This window comes from Vulpes lagopus, chromosome 15 (genome assembly GCF_018345385.1).
Source record: "Vulpes lagopus strain Blue_001 chromosome 15, ASM1834538v1, whole genome shotgun sequence".
NCBI lineage: Eukaryota > Metazoa > Chordata > Mammalia > Carnivora > Canidae > Vulpes > Vulpes lagopus.
In genome coordinates, this window is record NC_054838.1 from 22,705,289 (window position 1) to 22,728,358 (window position 23,070).

General features: G+C 39.8%; 1 protein-coding gene across 1 annotated transcript; it reads left to right on the forward strand.

Annotated features, from left to right (window-relative positions):
* Positions 1–20,309: 20,309 nt before the first annotated feature.
* LOC121475955 (olfactory receptor 52M1-like) lies at positions 20,310–21,263 on the forward strand. The gene has a single exon (XM_041729640.1). It carries the CDS (start codon positions 20,310–20,312, stop codon positions 21,261–21,263), a length of 954 nt encoding a protein of 317 aa, XP_041585574.1.
* The last annotated feature ends 1,807 nt before the right edge of the window (positions 21,264–23,070 follow it).

Here is a 23,070-nt window from a genome sequence, read left to right on the forward strand (position 1 = left end):
TTGTTAATTTTCCCCATTCTCACTGGTGTGAGGTGGTATCTCATTGTGGTTTTGATTTGTATTTCCCTGATGGCAAGTGATGCAGAGCATTTTCTCATGTGTGTGTTGGCATGTCTATGTCTTCCTCTGTAAGATTTCTCTTCATGTCTTTTGCCCATTTCATGGTTGAATTGTTGGTTCTTTGGTGTTGAGTTTAATAAGTTCTTTGTAGATCTTGGAAACTAGCCCTTTATCTGATAGGTCATTTGCAAATATCTTCTCCCATTCTGTAGGTTGTCTTTTAGTTTTGTTCACTGTATCCTTTGCTTGCAAAAGCTTCTTATCTTGATGAAATCTCAATAGTTCATTTTTGCTTTTGTTTCTTTTGCCTTCGTGGATGTATCTTGCAAGAAGTTACTGTGGCTGAGTTCAAAAAGGGTGTTGGCTGTGTTCTCCTCTAAGATTTTGATGGAATCTTGTCTCACATTTACATCTTTCATCCATTTTGAGTTGATTTTTGTGTATGGTGCAAGAGAGTGGTCTAGTTTCATTCTTCTGCATGTGGATGTCCAATTTTCCCAGCACCATTTATTGAAGAGACTGTCTTTCTTCCTGTGGATAGTCTTTCCTCCTTTATCAAATACGAAATCGAGCCCAGAACTGTGGAACAGATCAACAAAACTAGGAGTTGGTTCTTTGAAAGAATTAATAAGATAGAGAAATCATTAGCCAGCCTTATTAAAAAGAAAGAGAAGACTCAATCATGAATGAGAAAGTAGAGATCACTACCAACACCAAGGAAATACAAACAATTTTAAAAACATATTATGAACAGCTATACACCAATAAATTAGGCAATCTGGAAGAAATGGACACATTTCTGGAAAGCCACAAACTACCAAAACTGGAACAGGAAGAAATAGAAAACCTGAACAGAAAAAAAAAAAAAAAGAAAGAAAACCTGAACAGGCCAAGAACCAGGGAGGAAATTGAAGCAGTCATCAAAAACCTCCCAAGACACAAGAGTCCAGGGCCAGATGGCTTCCCAGGGGAATTCTATCAAATGTTTAAAGAAGAAATCATACCTATTCTACTAAAGCTGTTTGGAAAGATAGAAAGAGATGAAGTACTTCCAAATTCATTCTATGAGGCCAGCATTACCTTAATTCCAAAACCAAAGACCCCACCAAAAAGGAGAATTACAGACCAATATCCCTGATGAACAGGGATGCAAAAATTCTCAACAAGATACTAGCCAATAGGATCCAACAGTACATTAAGAAAATTATTCACCATGACCAAGTGGGATTTATCCCCGGTACACAAGGCTGGGTCAACACCCATAAAACAATCAATGTGATTCATCATATCAGCAAGAGAAAAACCAAGAACCATGTGATCTTCTCATTAGATGCAGAGAAAGCATTTGACAAAATACAGCATCCATCCCTGATCAAAACTCTTCAGAGTGCAGGGATCGAGGGAACATTCCTCAACATCTTAAAAGCCATCTACGAAAAGCCCACAGCAAATATCACTCTCAATGGGGAAGCACTGGGAGCCTTTCCCCAAAGATCTGGAACACGACAGGGATGTCCACTCTCACCACTGCTATTCAATATAGTACTAGTAGTCCTAATCTCAGCAATCAGACAACAAAAAGACATTAAAGGCATTCAAATTGGCAAAGAAGTCAATCTCTCCCTCTTAGCCGATGACATGATACTCTACATAGAAAACCCATAAGACTCCACCCCCAAGATTGCTAGAACTCATACAGCAATTTGGTAGCGTGGCAGGATACAAAATCAATGCCCAGAAGTCAGTGGCATTTCTATGCACTAACAATGAGACTGAAGAAAGAGAAGTTCAGGAGTCAATCCCATTTACAATTGCACCCCAAAGCATAAGATACCTAGGAATAAACCTAACCAAAGAGGTAAAGGATCTATACCCTAAAAACTATAGAACACTTCTGAAAGAAATTGAGGAAGACACAAAGAGATGGAAAAATATTCCATGCTCATGGATTGGCAGAATTAATATTGTGAAAATGTCAATGTTACCCAGGGCAATTTACACGTTTAATGCAATCCCTATCAAAATACCATGGACTTTCTTCAGAGAGTTAGGACAAATTATTTTAAGATTTGTGTGGAAGCAGAAAAGACCCCAAATAGCCAGGGGAATTTTAAAAAAAGAAAACCATAGCTGGGGGCATCACAATGCCAGATTTCAGGTTGTACTACAAAGCTGTGTTCATCAAGACCATGTGGTACTGGCACAAAAACAGACACATAGATCAATGGAACAGAATAGAGAACCCAGAAGTGGACCCTGGACTTTATGGTCAACTAAGATAGAATATAATCTTACAGAATAAACCAGCATGGTATGCCACTTGGTTATAGGTCCATGCTGTTCATGTTTATAAGGTATTAACTTTGCCATTGTAGAACAAAATAAGGCAGAGAAAATAAAAAACACAAAAAAACAACTCCTATATCTCAAATTTGAGTATGTTGAAGGGAATCTAGAAGTGGAAAATATATCGAGGACCTGTAATTGTAGAAATATGAAAGCAAAAAGGAAGGAACTTAAAAATGAAGAGGTGGTAAAATATTGTAGTTAAGGCGGGAAAAGGGAAAAAGTACTGGAAAATTTTAGTTTGATATAAAAAGGAGTTGTACTAGAAAAGGGAGAAAAAGGGGTAGGTACTCTCTAGTTCTATACACTATAAATCCCTCGACTTCCTCCTGAGCTTTCCAGCACTGTTTGGTCTAGAACTTCCTCTTCCCCAGTTCTTCCAGCTAGTCTTCTGAGGGAGGCATGCACTGTGCTGATTTTTTGGTGTGTGTTCCTGGGGGAGATACCCTGCCCCCTGCTGGGTGCCAGGCTCAGTGGGAGCTGTTTACCCCATGAGGCCCCTGTTCCCTGGTAGCCGCACCTCTCCCAGGGACACAGCAACACAAGGAGGAAAAACAATGTCAGTGACCAGAATTCCAGCTCTGGAGTCAACTCCCCGCAGTAACTAATGCAGTCTCCCAGTCCACATTGGCCTAGATGATTCCAGGCTCCCTGAGTGTGCTGATCTGCACAGCTTGGGGGCACCCAGTGGCAGGAGAGTCTTTGCTATCCTGTGCCTTCCCCACTTCCACCTGTCCCCCCAGATTGTGGGCTGTGTCTACCCGGCGCCCTGGGATCTGGGGCCTGTGCTGCTGGAATCATGCTCCCAGGGCTGTAGCTCCCAACGGCAGCAGGGCACAGCCCCCTCCACCCAGAGCCCCCACCTGACCAACCGGCTTCTCCCAAGGCCCTTCCAGGCGTATGCTCCAGCCCTTTACAGAGATTGGCCCACAGTGTGTGGTGTGCTCTCCCCTGGGCACACTTCCTCTGTTAGTGACCCTGGGAGACTAGAGGCTCCATTGCCCCTCCTGTGATTCTGCTCAATTTCCCTGCTGAGCACTTTTCCCGCTGGGAAGAATCTGGTGCAGATTATTAAGGTTCCTGCTTCTCTGGGGCTGGGCTTTCCTATCCTGGAGGCTTTTGCTGCCTGGCCTTAGCCCAGCTCCTCGTGGGGACCCTCCCCAACTTGATTCTTTATTTTTTTTCCGCCTTCCTACCTTGCTAGAAGCTAAAACCCTTCTCTGTGGTGTTCTGGCTGTTCTCTCATTAAATCTCAGGTCAAATTCATGGATGTTCGGGATGTTTTGAAAGTTATCTAGGTAAGTTGGTGGGGCCAGGTGAGTTGAGGACCCTACTCTTCTGCCATCTTGCCTAGGTCCTTGAGTGTGTATTTCCATTATGCATTCTGAAAGTGGGAGATAACCAAAGGATGGATTTGGATACCCAGTCTGGTGTAAGGTGGATTTGGGATAGAACTCAATCACATTACTTCTATAGACCCTACTCTGATTGGACCACGGTGACATTTGGGGTGTACTAGAACTGGTGACCATTCAGAGCTAGTGTCTATAGTCTGATTATTTCTTTTCCCCCATGTACAATTATCCCAATTACAAACAATAGATATCTTAGGAAAGACTGGGCAAAAGATTAACAGTATAAACTTTCAGTAGTGTACCATGTATTGTCCCCTGAAGGGCCCCAGACTGATTCATTCAAGAGGCTGTGGGTCTATAAATTGGTTCAGGTCTGGGAATTGACTGAGGACCCATGACTGCTTTTGAGATTCTGGTTAGACTTCACCCAGGATTTCCTGCTTCTACAGATCAAATAAGAATTTAATGGACTTCTGTCTCAGTTCTAGAATTACCAGAATCAACTAGTCAAGGCCTAAGTCTATACTAGCCAGAATATCCTAATTGGTACTTTGTGCTGTCCATCACAGTAACCATGCCCACCTTGTCTTTAGCAATTAAACCCTACTACTTGGATACTGGGACAGCAGGAAACAATTACAACCATTCCATGTAGACTATAAGGTCTGACCTACAGAAAAGAGTAATCACAGAACACTTCAAAGATGCTGGAGCTCCCTTCACAAACTCTTCTGTCATAATTGTAGTGGAAGGTGTATTCTTTGGATCCTCTAAGGGTATGTGAGCAGACCTTAAGTGACAAATCTACCTTAAAATTCCATCTCCAGTCTCTGAATCCCTTTCTGTACAGTTTTCCAAAGCACACTTGACATTTCAAGTTAATTTCTGTGGGCCACCATTTGGTCCATGTTTCAGCCCAAAAACCAAACTGTTAAGAGACCATTTCTAACTCCCTAAGTTGCAATATTAAATCTTGAAACTCTACTTATTGGACTCACCTCAATAAACTTGACCAGATCGGATTTTATCTTCCTTCAACTATTACCCAACACCCTTTATGTCCATTTCCACACATATTCTCTGGGTTTGTTTGTATGAAATAGAAAAGTGGAGTTCTTTTGGAGGGTAGTGTTCTTTCTAATAGGTCACTTTATTCCCCAACTTTTAGGGCTCTTGCTGGGACTTAAGTATAGTAATGGGCCTAAAAGTAAAGTGAGTGGAAGTAGATTCTAAGTAGAATCTGCATTGTCCTTTATGGTACCTGCCTTAGCAGAAGTCAATAGTTTCCTCAGCCAATTCAGGATTAATCCCCTTCAGACAGTTGGAGAGGCCACTTCAACTGGCAAGGAAGATTCATCAGAATGAAGGGCCTCAATGTCTCCGGCTTTATCAGGGTCTTCTCCTATATCCCCATTCCAACTTCTAGGATCCCATTTCTTCTCAATCAAGACCTGTACTTTCATAGAGACCCTACAAGGCTGAGTTCAACTTGCATTGTGACTTATCCATCCCTAGGATAAGATTCTGCATCTTTTTTGTCCCTCCAGCAGTCTCAGTTCTGTGACTACAGGGCACACAGACACCTTCAGTTCACTTATGTAGCTCTTGAGCTGGGAATTTGAAAATCTGAGCTCATATTTTTTCCCTTCTACTTTGTCCATTGTCCATTCTATTCATTAATTTGATAAATGTTTGAAGCTATCATCCATGGTCACCCATAACTTTGCCTCCTATAAGTATTTGATTACAAGTATCCAATGGTAATACGTCATATCTATTGCCCTATCATGCCATGAACTGCTCATTCTTTACTGCTGGCAATCGTGGTGTTCTTAAATCTAATCAGAGTAAAGAACTAATTCTAGACACCAGAATCAATTTAGAAAACTTATCTTTATGGATCTGTTCTAGTTTCCAAAAACTGAATTAGGGGTTTCCAGAGAAACACAGAACCAGAGGGGATGGGGTGGGGTGGGTTTGTGTGATTGTGACTGTGAGTGTGAGTGTGAGTGTGTGTGTGTGTGTAGGAGCAATTTTAAGGAATTGGCTTATGTAATTAGGGACCTGTCAAGTCCAAAATTTGAAGAGTAGGCCAGATATTCTCTCTTATGAATTCCTCATGAAATCAGGGCAATAAAAATTTACTAACTGAAATAACAAAAGGAGAGAAATCTGGATTCAAAAATAGTGTAAAAATAGTGTTGGAGAATGTGAGTAGAGATCAAAGTAGTCTCTGCTGGTTTTACATGTAGCTGACTTTCAGCTGCCATATTCCAAGTAATTTCTGTCAGCCATTAGCTCCACCAAATTGAACATACAACCTATAGAAATAAAACAACTCTTCCTACCCTACTACCCCAGTCTGTCATTGAACTTGAGAGACAGTACCAGAGTCATGGTCTCTGTGTTTCTTAATAACAAGCCCGCAGGCTGTGCATTCCTTCAGAACACTAATTTGTACAGATCATGATTCAACAGGACTTCTGTAGTTCTTGTTAACCAAAGTGGTCCTTATAAATTGATAGGCTACCAATTTTAATTTGGGCTTTAAAGAAGCTAAAATGTTACTAAAATTCAAAACCAGAGTGGAGAAATGGGATCTCTGTGATTGCAAAATATCTGAAGCAATCCTGAAGTTTCTCTCAATCCACCAATAATTAGGAATTTTACTGAGGCCAAATAGCCCCCAGGAAGGGATTCCTTTTGGGGTCATTCTTAGGGATGGCATTGAAAGACAAAGTTCAGGGGGTAGATCTCCAAATGTATGCAAACTTTCAGCTATATTGGCAAATGATTTTTTTGGTAATAGTTTTTTTGGGTAAATGACAAAAAGTCATGGGAATCCATGAGATGATTTGTGAATTGTATCTGTCCACCACCACCCCCAAATATTTTAAAGTCCTAATGGGACTACTTGCAGTTGGACCCTCTAAGAATCGATTATGATTAAGTGATGTTGTAAAGGTATGGCCCTTATCCTATAGAATTAGTGTCCTTTGACACCAGAGAGCTCTTACTTTAAAAAAAAAAAGATTTTATTTATGAAAGAGAGAGAGAGATTGAGAGGCAGAGACAGAGGCAGAGGGCGAGGCAGGCTCCATGCAGGGAGCCCAACGCGGGACCCGATCCTGGGTCTCCAGGATCACGCCCCGGGCCAAAGGCAGGCGCCAAACCACTGAGCCACCCAGGCATCCCCGAGCTCTTACTTTTTATTCACGTACACACAATCAAGGAAAGGCCATATGAGGACATAGCAAAGAAGTGGTGGTCTGAAATCCAGGAGACCCTTTACTGCAGATCAACCATGCTGGTACTATGCTGTCAGGCTTCCAGCCTCCAGAACTGAAAAAATTTTTAAAGATTTGACAGACTGAACACAAGCAGAAGGAGTGGCAGAGGGATCATGACCTGAGCTGAGCTGAAGGCAGATTGTTGTGCACTGCGGCAACACGATCAGGGTCCCGAGGATAAGGGAATGAGGAAAATAAAGAAAAGAGATGGGGACGGGAGGGACACAGTGAATGATGTCCAAGCAGTGCCAGCTTTATTCAAGGTTTTACAACATTTTATAGCATGAGCAAAACAAAGCCAAGAAGGGGTTTATTTTTAGCAGGTTTGTGAAACCCTCCAAAGTTTCCCTTTCTCAGCATGCAAGACAGACTCACGGGTGCCAGAAGACCTTGGTAAATAGATAAGCTTGTTGCTCCAGATGTGCATACTTCAAAGGAATATTATGTATGGTAAACAGACCAGCAAGGACAGACAGACCCTCTCCCTCTTCGCCGATGACATGATACTCTACATAGAAAACCCAAAAGCCTCCACCCCCAAGATTGCTAGAACTCATACAGCAATTTGGTAGCGTGGCAGGATACAAAATCAATGCCCAGAAGTCAGTGGCATTTCTATACACTAACAATGAGACTGAAGAAAGAGAAGTTCAGGAGTCAATCCCATTTACAATTGCACCCCAAAGCATAAGATACCTAAGAATAAACCTAACCAAAGAGGTAGAGCATCTATACCCTAAAAACTATAGAACACTTCTGGAAGAAATTGAGGAAGACACAAAGAGATGGAAAAATATTCCATGCTCATGGATTGGCAGAATTAATATTGTGAAAATGTCAATGTTACCCAGGGCAATTTACACGTTTAATGCAATCCCTATCAAAATACCATGGATTTTCTTCAGAGAGTTAGGACAAATTATTTTAAGATTTGTGTGGAATCAGAAAAGACCCCGAATAGCCAGGGGAATTTTTTAAAAAAATTATTGACTTGTTTTATGGGATACCATAGTTTTTTCCTAGAGAATATTCCATATGTGATTGAACTATTTTGATTTGGTTGATAGTGTTCAAATTTTCTATATCCTTGCTAATTGTTATGTAAACTGAATATGGTATTGAAATTTCCAACTATTTTTCCCTTCAATTCTGTTTTTCCCCCTATTTTTGGTACTCTATTAGATGTATATATAATATACATAAATAGATCAATAAGTGGGGAAGATATAATTGTTGTCATGAACTCTCCCAGGTTTCTAATGTTTCTAATGTTCTTCATTCTTTCTTACATGCTTGGTTTACCCTCCGGTATCTTTTCTTTCCATCCTGAAGGACAATCTTTTATTTTTAAGATTTTATTCATGAGAGATACAGAGAGGCAGAGACACAGGCAAAAGGAGAAGCAGGCTCCATGCAGGGAGCCTGATGTGGGACTCAGTCCTGGGTCTCCAGGGTCAGGCCCCGGGCTGAAGGTGGTGCTAAACCACCAAGCCACCTGGGCTGCCCTGACGGACAATCTTTATAATTATACTCTGCTATCAGTGAATCTCTCCATTCATCTGGGAATGTGTGTATTTTTTCTCCATATTTAAAGAATAGTTTGGCTGGAGGTATCTTGGTTGATTTTTGTTTTTTCGCAAAACACTTAGATAACAATTTTTTAATTGAAATTTACATGTTTTGTCATAGGGTATACAACATGCTGATACATATATATGCTCTGCTATGACTGTCATTGTAGTAATTAGCTATTTCTATCACATCACATAATTTCTTCAGTGGTTGGAATAATTAAGATGCAGTCTCCTAGCAGGTTTGATTATAATACCCAATGTACAGTAGTGGAATATAGACATTGTATCTAGGACCCTACTGCTCATTGAAAATTTGCACCTTTTAAATACCCATCTTATCTCCTCCACCTCTCCCCTCCATCCCACCTCACCACCACCATTCTCTGGTAATTATCAAACTTCACTGTACTCTTTGAGTTTAGCTTTTTTATAGTTACCATATAAGTGATATCATATAGTATTGGTCTCTTTCTGATTTACCTCACTAAGAATAATGTCCGTTAAATGACAGGATGTTCTCCTTTCTCATGGTTGAATACTATCCTGTGTATATATGTGATCACCTCTCCATTCATCCATTGATAGGCACTTTTTTTGTCTCTATATCTTGGCTATTGTGAATAATGCTGCAGTAAACATGGGAATACCTACATCTGCTATCCTGTTTTCTTTTACTTTGTGTATATATACCCAGAAGTAGAATTGCTGGATCATATTGGTAGGTCTATCTTTAGCCATTTCAGGAACCTCCATAATATGTGTCCTGTTTTGTTGTTTTTATCACAAACCTGTTCTAGAGCTCTAGCTATCTCACCATCCAATCTATCTTCTGATCCATGTAACCCATTATTTAGCAGTGGTATGCATAACCTACCAAAAATTTTGTTCAGCTCTAAGAGAACTGGCTCAGTGAGCATCTGCCTTTGGCTCAGGGCAAGATCCCAGAATCCTGGGATCAAGTCCTACATCAGGATACCCACAGGAATCCTACTTCTCCTTTTGCCTATGTCTCTGCCTCTCTCTGGTGTGTCTCATGAATAAATAAAATCTTTAAAAAGTCCTTCCTTCCCTAATGCTACAATAAGATAATTAAAATGGTGTCATCCAAAATAGAGACTAATAAATCATTTTAGACATGTATGAGGAATCTATCAATAAGAGAGCTGATCTAGGAATAGCAGATTTTCACCCTTGGGGCTACTTCATACAGAGAAGACATGTGCCTGAGCCACACAGTGTGTTATGGTGGTGGCTCAGTCTCATTCTGTCTCTCCCTGCCCCTTCCCCTTGTTGGCAAAAATAGCCTTACCATACTTTTGCTCATATGATAGTAGTTTCGTATACCTAGGAGTGGTATCTTTCTGCTATTTAGTACTCATAAGTCCTGACAATCAGGATTGACTGAAGAATGAATACCTCATAGCAGCCAGGGAAAACGGTATAAACCTTAAAAAAGAAATCCTGCCATTTGACAACATGGAGCCTTATGGCTTTATGCAAGGTGAAATAAATCAGGTGGACAAAGACAAATACTACATGATCTCACATATGGAATCTATTTTTAAGCCTTAAAGTTTTTATTAAGATTTTATTTATTAATGAGAGACAGAGGCAGAGACCTAGGCGGAGGGAGAAGCAGGCTCCATGCAGGGAGCCTGATGTGAGACTCAGTCCACATCATGGGATCACAACCTGAGCCAAAGGCAGATGCTTAACTGCCGAGCCACCCAGGCATCCCTCACATATGGAATCTAAAAGGCCATACTCCTAGCAAAAGTAGAACGGTGGTTGTCAGCAACTGGAGGTTGAAGGAAAGTAAATACTTATCAAAGGGTTCAAACTCGGAGTTATAAGAAAAATAGGCTCTGCGAATATCCTCTACAACATGGTAACTGTAGTTAATACTGTATTCTATACCTGAAAGGTGTGAAGCATGTTGGTATTAAACGTTCTCACCATCAAAAATTGGTAATTATGTGAGGTGGTGGACGTGTAAACTAATCTTACTGTGGTAAACATTTGAAAATACATGTGTACCAAATAATCATATTGTATACCTTAACTCACACAAATGTAATATGCCAGTTATATCTCAAATATGGTGGAAGGAGGGGGAGGGGAAGAGCTTTAAAATCAGATTGGATTCCTCTCTTACATCCAGAGTCTTATATCCTTCCAGATTTGCCTAAGATGTTAGCAATTACCTAATTTGAAACTTCAAGGACATTACTACCCTCTCCTGAACTACTTAAGAATCTTTTAAATATTCAACTCAATTTGCCAACATATAGAACTCCATGCTCATCTCATGTGCCCTCCTTTATGCCCATCACCCATTTGCCCCATCCCCCCACCCAATTCCCCTTCCCCTTTGTTTCCCAGAGTTAGGCATCTCTCATGGTTCATCTTCCTCTAATTTTTCCCCCACTCAGTTTCCCTCCTTTCACTTGTAGTCCCATTCACTATTTCTTACATTCCACATATGGGTGAAACCATATGAAAATTCTTTCTCCAATTGACTTATTTTACTCAACATAATGCCCTCCAATTCCATCCACCATTTACAATGGTAGCTATTCATCCTTTCTGGTGGCTGAGTAATATTCCAGTGTGTGTGTGTGTGTGTGTGTGTGTGTGTGTGTGTGTATACATTATATATATTATACCACATCTCCTGTATCCATTTATCTGTTGGAGGACATCTTGGCTCCTTCCACAGTTTGGCTATTGTGGACATTGCTGCTATGAACATTGAGGTGCAGGTACTCTTTTGTTTCATAACATCTGTATCTTTGGGGCAAATACCCAGTGGTGCAATTGCTGGGTTGTAGGGTAGATCTATTTTTAACTTCTTGAGGAACTTCCACACTGTTTTCCATAGTGGCTGCATAGAGAATGCACCAGCTTGCATTCTCACCAACAGTGTAAAAGGGCTCCCCTTTCTCCACATCCTCGAAAGCATTTGTTGTTTCATGTCTTGTTAACCTTGCCATTCTAACTGGTATAAAGTGGCATCTCATTGTGGTTTTGAATTGTATTTCCCTGATGACAAGTGATGGGGAATATTTTTTCATGTCTGTTGTCCATTTGTATGTTGTCTTTGGAGAAACATCTGTTCATGTCCTCTGCCCATTTCTTGACTGGATTATTTGGTTTTTGTGGGTACTGAGTTTGAGAAGTTTTTTTATAGCTCTTTGATACTAGCCCTTTATCTGAGATGTCATTTGCAAATATCTTCCTCCCCTCTATAGGTTGCCTTTTAGTTTTGTTGACTTTCCTTTGCTTTACAGAAGCTTTTTATCTTGAAGTCCCAGTAGTTCACTTTTGCTTTTGTTTTCCTTGCCTTTATAGATGTGTCTTGCAAAAAGTTACTACCTGTGTTCTTCTCTAGGATTTTGAGGGACTTCTGTCTCACATTTAGGTCTTTCATGCATTTTGAGTTTCTTTGTGTATGGTGAAAGAAGGGTCTAGTTTCATTCTTTATCGTGTGGCTGTCCAATTTTCTCAACACCATTTATTGAAGAGATTGTCTTTTTTCTATTGGATATTCTTTCCTGCTTTGTTGAAGAGGAGATGACCATAGAGTTAAGGCTCCATTTCTGGGTTCTATATTTTATCCCATTGATCTATGGCTGTATCAGCACCATGCTCTCTTGTTTATCACAGCTTTGTATTATAGTTTGAAGTCAGACATTGCGATGGCACCCACTTTTGGTTTTCTTTTTCAACATTCCTCTGGCTACTTAGGGTCTTCTCTGGTTCCATACAAATTTTAGGATTATTTGTTCCAGCTCTGTGAAAAATGTTAATGGTACTCTGATAGGGATTACATTGAATATGTAGATTGCTCTGGGTAGCCTAGACATTTTTTTTTTTAGCCTAGACATTTTAACAATATTCTTCTAATCCATGAGCATGGAATGTTTTTCCATATCTGTGTCTTCCTCAATTTCTTCCATAACTGTTCTGTAATTTTTAGAGTACAGATCCTTTACCTCTTTGATTAAGTTTATTCCTATGTATTGTACAGTTTTTGGTACAATTGTAAATGAGAATAGTTCTTTAATTTCTTTCTTCAGTCTCATTGTTAGTGTATAGAAATGTAATGGATTTTTGTGCATTGATTTTTTTTTCTTATCCTGCCACATTGCTGAATTGCTGTATGTGTTTTAGCAATTTTGGGGTAGAGTCTGTGGGGTCTTCCACATTGGTTATCATGTCATCTGGTAAGAATGAGAGTTTGACAGTTTGCCTTTTTATTTTGTTGTATGATTGCAGAGGTTAGGACTTCTAGTACTATGTTGAATAACAGTGGTGAGAGTGGGCATCCCTGTCGTGTTCCTGACCTTAGATGTAAAGCTGTTTGTTCTCATTCAGAATGATATTCACTGTAGGCCTTTTGTATATGGCTTTTATGATATTGAAATATGTTCCTTCTATTCCTACACTGTGAAGAATTTTAATAAGGAAATGATGCTGTGTTTTTGTCAAATGCTTTCTCTACATCAAGTGAAAGGATCATATGGTTCTTGTCTTTTATCAGTGTACTGTATCACACTGATTTGAGTGTTGAACCACCCTTGCAGCCTAGGAATAAATCCCACTTGGTCATAATGAATAATCCTTTTAATGTACTGTTCGATCCTATTGGCTAGTATCTTGGTGAGTATTTTGGCATCCATGTTCATCAGGAATATTGGCCTTTATTTCCTTTTTGGTGGGGTCTTTGTCTGGTTTAGGGGTCAAGGTAATGCTGGCCTCATAGAATGAGTTTGGAAGTTTTCTTTCCATTTCTATTTTTTGAAACCACTTTACAAGAATAATTATTAATTCCTCCTTTAAAAACTTAATAGAATTCCTCTGGAAAGCCATCTGGCCCTTGACTCTTGTTTTTTGGGAGGATTTTGATGACTGCCTCAACTTCCTTACTGGTTAGGGGTCTGTTCAGGTTTTATGTCTTCCTGTTTCAGTTTTAGAAGCTTGTATGTCTCTAGGAATGCATCCATTTCTTCAAGTAGCCTAATTGGTTGGCCTAGAGTTGCTCAAAATGTTTAAATTATTTCCTTGGTGTTGGTCATGATCTCTCCTCTTTCATTCATGATTAATTTGGGTCCTTTCTCTTGATAAGTCTAGTCTAGGGGTTTATCAATCTTATTCTTCCAGAGAACCAGCTTCTAGTTTCCTTCATCCATTCTACTATTCTTGTTTCTATTTCATTGATTTCTACTCTAATCTTTATTTCTCTTCTCCTGAGTTTAGGCTTTATTTGCTGTTCTTTCTCCAGCTCCTTTAGATATAAAGTTAGCTTGTGTATTTGAGATTTTTCTAATTTGAGAGAGTCTTGTATTGAAATGTACTTCCCTCTTAGGACTGCCTTTTCTGTATCCCAAAGATTTTGAACAATTGTGCTTTCATTTTCATTAGTTTCCATGAATCTTTCTAATATTTTCTCCTTAACCCATTCATTCTTCAGTAGGATCCTCTTTAACCTCCAAGTGTTTGAGTTCCAACTGTCCTCCTATGATTGAGTTCTAGTTCCAGAGCATTGTGGTCTGAAAATACTTCAAGGAATAATCCCAATATCTTGGTATCAGTTGAGACCTGATTTGTGACCCAGTATGTTATCTATTCTGGAGAATGCTCCATGGGCACTCGACAAGAATGTGTATTCTGTTGCTTTAGAATGGAGTGTTCTGAATATATCTGAAGTCTATTTCATCCAGTGGGTCAAAGTCCTTGTTTTCTTTTGATCTTCTGCTTAGATCTGTCCATTGCTGTGAGTGGGGTATTGAAGTCCCTTACTATTAATAATCTGTGTTTCTTTACTTTGGTTATTAATGAATATAATTGGCTGCTCCTAAATTAGAAGCATAAATATTTACAATTGTTAGATCTTGTTGTTGGATAGACCCTTTAAGTATGGTACAGTGTCCCTCTTCATCCCTTATTGTTTTATTTATTTATTGTTTATTGTCTTTGTTTTAAAATCTAACTTGTGTGATATGAAGATTGCTACCCCACGTTTCTTTTGAGGTCCATTTGCTTGGTAAATTATTCTCTACCCTCTCACTTTCAGTCTGGAGGTATCTTAGGTATAAAATGAGTCTCTTATAGACAGCATATGGATGGGTCTTGCTTTTTTATTCAATCTGATACCTTGTGTCTTCTGATTGGAGCATTTAGCCTATTTACATTCAGAGTAATTATTGAAAAATATTAATTTGTGCCATTGTATTACCTTTAAAGTCCTTGTTTCTGTAGATTTTCTTTCTGGTTCATGTTACTCTTGGACCCTCTTCACTTACATGATGCCCCTTAATATCTCTTGCAGGGCTGGCTTGGTGGTTACATATTTTTTTCAGTTTCTGTCTATCCTGGAATCTTATCTCTCCTTCCATCCTGAATGATAGTCTTTCTGGATAAAGTATTCTGGGCTTCATGTTTTTCTCATTTAGTCCCCTGAATATATCCTGCCAGCCTTTTCTGGCCTGACAGTCTCTGTGGATAGGTCTGTTGTCAATCTAATATTTCTCCCTCTGTATGTTAGGAATCCCTTGTCTTCAGCTGCTTTCAAGATTTTTCTCTTTATCTCTGAAATTTGCAAGCTTCACTATTATGTTGGGGTGTGTATCTATTTTTATTTTATTTTGGGGAGTGATCCTCTACCTCTTGGTTATGAATGCCTATTTACTTCCCCAGATTAGGGAATTTTTCAGCTACTATTTGCTCAAATATGGGTTTTATAGGTCTTCCTGTTTCAGTTTTGGAAGCTTATATCTCTCTAGGAATGCATCCATTTCTTCAGGTAGCCTAACTGGTTAGAGCACCTTCTGGTGCTCTTTCTCTTCATCCTCAGGCACTCCAGTAATTCTGATGTGGCCTCTTTAATGGCATCACTTCTCTCTCAAAGCTTCTCCTCAAGATTCTCCAATTTTTTAACTTTCTTCTTCCACTTCCTTTTCATCCACTTGTCTTTTATGTCACTTTCTTCTCCATTTACCCTAGTTATTAGAGCATCCAATTTAGACTGCATATCAGAGCATTTTTAACTTTAGCCTAGGAGATTCTCTAGAGTCTTTTATGCTTTTTTCAAGCCCAGGTAGTAACTTTATAATTGTTATCCTTCATTCCATCTCTAAAATTTTACTTAAATCCATGTCAATTAGATCTATGGCAGAGAGCATTACCTCTGGTTCATTCTTTTGTGAATTCCTCCTTTGAGTCATTTTGTCCAGAGAAGAATGGATGAACAAGTGAACAAAATCAAAAATATCAACCATGACCCAAGCAAAATACACACTAGACCAATCCAAACAGGTCAGAAATCAGAAAAGAAAAAGACCAAAAAAAAAAAAAAGGAAAAGGAAATGGGAGTGGGGAAGGGAGAGAGAATATGAGTGGACAAAACAGGGTGATCCACTTGGTTAAGTGTATTTTGGCCTGTGTGCTAAGATACTAAATTCCAAAATTATAAAAACTGTGTGTGTATGTATGTATAATTGAATACAGTGAAAGGAAGTCAAAAATGAACATATCTATAACGTATTTGTAAATAGTTGATAAAAATAAACTAATTGAAATGGGAAAAAATTCAAAAACTAGCTGAAATGGGAAAAAAAAATTTAAACTGAAGGATAAATCCTAAGAAAAAAACCCTCAAGTCCTATATACTATGTTCCCCTAACAGTGGAGTTTTGCAGTCCTGTTTGGTCAGTGAACTTGCTGTTCACCTGTACTTCTAGCTGGTCTTCTGTAAGAGGGGCCTGCAGAGCTGATTGAGGTATTTGTGGCCAGGCAGATTAAGCCCAGGGGACCAGGCTGTGTAAGCTGCTTGCTGTGCGTGGCTTATGTTCCCTAAACACTTTCTGCACCTCTTTAGAGGGTGAAAATAAAAATGGCCACAGGGAGATCTCCAGCCCTGAAGCTAAAACCTCCTGGTGCATGCCAAAGTCTGAAGACTCTTATGGTGCCCAGCCACTCTGATAGTCCTGGGGGAAAGCAGAGAGATGCTGCCTTGTGCACTTTGCAGGGCCCGGGCAGGGAGAGCTTTTGCCCTATTATTCATGCACTCTCTCTGGCCCTCCCAGAGGAAGTGGAGTGTCCCCTTGTTTCTGTTCTTGTACAGGGCCCTGGCACAGAGAGCATTTGCCCTGTCAAGTACTCACCTGCTTTGCTTCTCCCAGGGGGAAGACAGAGGGTTGCTGTGTTCCAGCCCTTTGCAGGTACCCAACATAGAAAGTGGTCACCTGATCATGGTTCCAAGTTCAGTTTATGGGGAAACAAGCTGCAAGTCCTCTCCCTGGCTCTGACTTAAACCAGTTTCCACATTCCATGCTTGAGAACTCTGCTGCCTCAGGCATCCCTGTTCTTTGAGGGATCTGGGGATCTTGAGACCCCACTCACTATCCTACCTGGGATTCTGACTTGCTTCGCTACTCAGCACCTTCAGGCAGGGAAGTCTCACTGGAGCACATTTCTAAGGTCCCAATTTTAAGCTCCAGGGCTACATTGCTTTCCAGTAACCAGCTTATACAGGTGTCTTCCTCTTGCCGCTTATCTATGCATATGTCGTCTCCATTTCTCTTCTACTCCTATCCTGCAAAAAGTGGTTACTTTTCTATTTGTAGAATTCAAGCCATTCTACAGGTGAATTCATAGGTGTTCAGGATGATTTGATAGTTATCTAGCTAAGTTAAGGGGACCAGATGAAAGGAGGACACCTACTCTTCTACCATCTTGCCTCTACCCCCAACTAGAATTTAAATAAAAACTTAAATAACATTTCCATATTTCCCATATATTCTGAAATAATCATTCTCCTTCATTTAAGAATACTATGTAAAAAAAGGGAAAAGAAACTTCAAAATTGGTTACAAATTGTTCAAATACAGAAAAATATCTTCTCCGTAGAAATAAAAAAATGAAACAAGGTTTTGCTTTGCTCATCTATATAATGGGTATTTTAAAAATTACTGAAGGGCAATTTAGCAAATGAACTCATTTGACACTGGGTTAAACACAAACTGGAAGAATGATTTGGAAAGCTGTTTGGCAACAGGATTCATGAGGCCTGCACCAATGGTCAGTAATCTACCTTCTGGGATCCTATCCTAAGGTTGAACAGAAAAAATATTGATAACTATGTACCACTTGGCATATAAAAACTGAAACTAGTCCACTACTGAGAAGTGAAAGTTAAAGTAACCACAGACTTGGACACATATTGCAGTTTGCTTAAAAATAAGATTTGTAATCATAAACATGAACTTCTAAAAAGCAAAAGGCAAAATTAGTGTTGGTGAAATATACATAGTATATAAAACATATCTAGGCATAACTTAGATTTTTTTAAAAATATATGTAATAAAGTATCCATATGATTATATCAGCATCTGGTAGTTTTCCACACTTCTCTTGTGAACTCTTTCCCAGTGTCCCTCTTGGAGTCCTTAAAATACCTCAGACTTGAGGGTTGGGTAGTCAGAGACCTGGGGCCAGTCAAGAGCCCCACTCAAGGGAATAGATTAAGAGTCTATGATCTAGTCCTGGTAGTGGAGTGGGATTAAGAGTTGAAGAGTGCTCCCAAGGAAGGGGTAACTGAAGATCCAGAAGTAAAGGTTCAGGCTTCTTTGTGCAGCCATTAGGAAATAACTGGCTATTTTCAGCCCTGGATAAAGAAGACACAGGACAAAATGCTAAAAAGATCAGGGCTATGGCCTCCCTCCCCTTGACTCTAAATTTGTCGAAGCATCCAAATAAGAGGTGACCACTGTATAGAACACAGCCTAGAGCTCTGTGAACAGCACTCTCAGTGGGTAAGTACATTCCAGAGAAGGGAGTCAGTCATTGGGAGAAAACTCCAAGTTCTAGAAACTACATTTGTTTTCTGGTTCAACCAGGGCTTCTCTTTTCCTGGGTCTAGTCAAAAGCAGAATAAATAAAGCATAATTTGGCCTAGGTTATGAAGAAAAAGAAGAAACCCCAGGGCAAGAATCTCATTGCATAATACTGTCCATCAGAACATAAGACGAAAAATTGACTATTTTAGCCTTATCGGGCCTACAGTCTGTTGCTGCACAGTCAGACAACCTTCTGAGTTGATCCTTATACCATCAGCAGGTCTCAACTGTGACTATTCCCATGTTAAAGCTACTTATCTTAGGATATGGATTCCACAAGGTCCTATGGAAATAATGCTGTGTCTGTGCTCTCTGGAAAAGGGCAAAGAACAGAGGGGAGGAGTAGGTAAGGAGGGAATACAGGCTTCCTAACACTTGAGCTTCTTCATGCACACATTTATAAATAGTTCATTTACTATATGAAGCAATTCTAAGGTAGCTATTACTTCCTTCATTTCAGACTAGGAAACAGAGGCAGAGAGTACATACTCCCTAAAGTGAGAAATACTTATAGAAAGATGCATCTTTTCTTTTACCTATCTTATGGATACCCAGATACTCAGTAAGCTTAATAGTCTCTGTCCTAAGAGTAAACCTTTAAGGAACTTTGTCTCTTTATCTTTTAACCATGAAATCTGGGCAACCTTAAATGAAAGATTCTTTTCTTTGAGAAATAAGATCTTGTACCAAATCTCTTTGAAGAAGCCAATTAGGTTTGGCAATCTGACTAATCCAGAGAAAAAGAAATTGTACCTCACAGATATGTTTTCCTTAGTAAATAGTCACTCTGTCTTTGGACTTTAATAGTTTTAAGACTACTTTTAAAGTCCTTGTCCACTTTAAAAGCCAAAATATACATAAATACAGAAAGAAAATTAAAAAGGGGTTTTTACAACTATGACACATACCTGTATTTTAATGAAATTCTATCATAGTTTAATCTGCCTCCTGCTATCCCCTCATTTACTGTAGCATGATGTATACCTTTTCCCAGGTAAATACATAGATCTAAAAATATTATAAACATAATTCTAACTCATTGGATGTCCTACAACTTAAACAATGCTTTATTTTGAATACACATAACTTCCAATTTTTCATTATAAAATCAATTTTAGGGACACCTGGGTCGCTAAGTTGGTTAAGCATCTGACTCTTGATTTCTGCTCAGGTTATGATCTCAGGGTCATGACCTCAAGCCCTGAGTGTCAGGCTCCATGTCAGGCTCCATGAGCAGGCAATCTGCTGGAGATGTCTCTCCCTCTACCTCACCCCTGTCTCCCCACTCTTGCATACTCTCTCTCAAATCTTTTTTAAAAAAATAAAATCAGTAATTGCAAATAGGAAATCGGTGTTATTGATGTTATTAATGTTGCTATTTATACACAGTACATATGCATTGAGCTAAACACACTACATGGGTTTACATTTAATCATTGCACATAGAACTATTCTGTAGTTCCCATTTCCTTTAAGAAGTGTTTCTCAAAGCAAAAATACTGAAAAGTGATAAAGAAGTTGGAGACTTCCAAGGTGGAGTAGGGCATTTTAGCATTAGAAGTCATGAGCATGCCTGTTTCTACATGTAGCAATGAGTGTTTTCATGCATAGTTTAATAAAATCTGTAATATGTCAAGCAGACTTTGAGACTTCTTTATTATAGGTTCCATCAGTTGCACAGGATGAAAATAAGAATCTAGTAGTCTACAGTTTCCAGAAACAATACCTCTCATAAGAGCAAAAATCCAAGAGCTCCTATCTCCTGGATACTCCACAGCCTGAAACATGTTCATGTCTAATAATACCTGTTTGGTGCCTAGTTCTTTCTGGCTTACTGGTATTCCAGGGCTGCAATCCCTGCACATCTGGCTCTCCATCCCCTTCAGCTCTATGTACCTGGTGGCTATAGTGGGAAATGTGACTATCCTGGCAGTGATAAAGGTGGAACGCAGCCTGCACCAACCCATGTACTTCTTCCTGTGCATGTTGGCTGTCATTGACTTGGTCCTTTCAACGTCTACCATGCCCAAACTACTAGCCATCTTCTGGTTTGGTGCCCACAACATTGACCTGGATGCCTGCTTGGCTCAGATGTTCTTCATCCACTGCTTTGCCACTGTTGAGTCAGGAATCTTCCTTGCCATGGCTTTTGATCGCTATGTGGCCATATGTGACCCATTACGCCACACCTTGGTGCTCACTCATGCAGCAGTGGGTCGTTTGGGCTTGGCTGCCCTCTTCCGTGGAGTACTCTACATTGGGCCTCTGCCTCTGATGATTCGCCTGAGGCTGCCTCTTTACCGGACCCAAATCATTGCCCATTCCTATTGTGAGCACATGGCCATAGTTACCTTAGCATGTGGTGACACAACAGTCAACAACTTGTATGGAATGGGAATTGGCTTCCTGGTATTGATCCTAGATTCATTAGCTATCACTGTCTCATATGTGATGATTTTCAGGGCTGTAATGGGGTTGGCCACCCCAGAGGCCAGGCTTAAAACTCTAGGGACATGTAGTTCTCACATTTGTGCCATTCTTGTCTTCTATATCCCCATTGCTGTTTCTTCTCTCACTCACCGCTTTGGCCATCATGTGCCTCCTCATATCCATATCCTTTTGGCCAACTTTTACCTCCTCATTCCACCCATTCTCAACCCAGTTGTCTATGCTGTCCGTACCAAACAGATTCGAGAGAGACTTCTCTACATTCTTAAGGCAGGTTCTCAACCCAAGTAACTGTTCTGCATCTGTGGGGCATACAGATAGTGATGGTAGAAAAACACTGAAGAAGCCTATGCAGTGACACTCATGCAACTAGGTCTTTCTTACCTGAGGTGTGGTGATAAAGGTCTAAGAAGAATGCTAGATTATATTCCACTTCACTGTGGATTTTCTCAAAGTGGAGAGCAGAATTTCTGAATGGGGAAATCGATATGAGTTTTTATACAGTATCCCTTTTTCATATTTGACACAAAATTAATTGCAAGACCACAGAAGTAGGATTGAGATTATTTTAATATCATTTAAATTCAATTTGCCACATATAACATCCAGTCCTCATCTCATCATGAGCCTTTGGCAGTGCCTGTCACCCAGTTACCCTACCCCCCGTCTACCTCCTCTCCTGCAACCCTTTGTTTCCCAGAGTTAGGAGTGTCTCACAATTTGTCTTCCTCTCTAACTTCCCCACTCAGTTTCCCTCCTTTCCCTTATGGTCCCTTTTACCATTTCTTATGTTCCACATGTGAGTGAAACCATATGATAATTGTCTTTCTGCAACTGACTTATTTCAATCAGCATAATACTCTCCAGTTCCATCCATGTTGATGTACATGGTAAGTATTCATCCTTTCTGATGGCTGAATAATATTCCATCTTATATATATATATATATAATAAAATATATAATATGTATATGCCACATCTTTTTTATGCCACATCTTTATCTATTCATCTTTCTTTGATTTTTTTTTATTTTCTTTTTTTTTTTTTTTTTTTTTTTAATTAACTTTTATTGGTGTTTAATTTACCAACATACAGAAAAACACCCAGTGCTCATCCCGTCAAGTGTCCACCTCAGTGCCCGTCACCCATTCCCCTCCAACACCCCCCCCCCTCCCCTTCCACCACCCCTAGTTCATTTCCCCGAGTTAGGAGTCTTTATGTTCTCTCTCCCTTCCTGATATTTCCCAACATTTCTTTTCCCTTCCTTTATATTCCCTTTCACTATTATTCATATTCCCCAAATGAATGAGAACATACACTGTTTGTCCTTCTCCGATTGACTTATTTCACTCAGCATAATACCCTCCAGTTCCATCCACGTTGAAGCAAATGGTGGGTATTTGTCGTTTCTAATTGCTGAGTAATATTCCATTGTATACATAAACCACATCTTCTTTACTCATAGAGACAGAGAGAGAGAGAGAGGCAGAGACACAGAGGGAGAAGCAGGCTCCATGCAGAGAGCCCGACGTGGGACTCGATCCTGGAACTCCAGGATCACACCCCAGGCTGCAGGCGACACTATACCACTGAGCCACCAGGGCTGCCCCTTTCTTTGATATTTTTGATAAAAGATTTCTAGATTCTCTATGGATAATGTTTTGCACAATTTGTAAAAGACAATTATACTCTAACACCTTCTTGAAGACAATTTACAAATTGTTAGCAAAGATTTGGCAAAATTCAACTGCATTGGCAAGCTTTCCAAAGTTTTTGGCTTGCCCCAGGATAGACTTTCATTGAGGATGAAGGCAACATAAATGTGAGAAATCTTTATCTAATAGGACTTGGATTGGAACCTTCCTGCCCATAGGAGTTAAAGTTCTTTTTTTTTATATAAAGATATTTTTTATTGGTGTTCAATTTGCCAACATATAGAATAACACCCAGTGCTCATCCCATCAAGTGCCCCCCTCAGTGCCCATCACCCAGTCACCCCCACCTCCTGCCCACCACCCTTCCACCACCCCTAGTTCGTTTCCCAGAGTTAGGAGTCTCATTTCTCATTCATGCAAGTATCGTTGTTCTTTTTAAATTT

Coding starts and splice junctions, on each gene's coding strand:
- LOC121475955 (XM_041729640.1), top strand. CDS start 20,310: ATGTTCATGTCTAATAATACCTGTTTGGTGCCTAGTTCTTTCTGGCTT.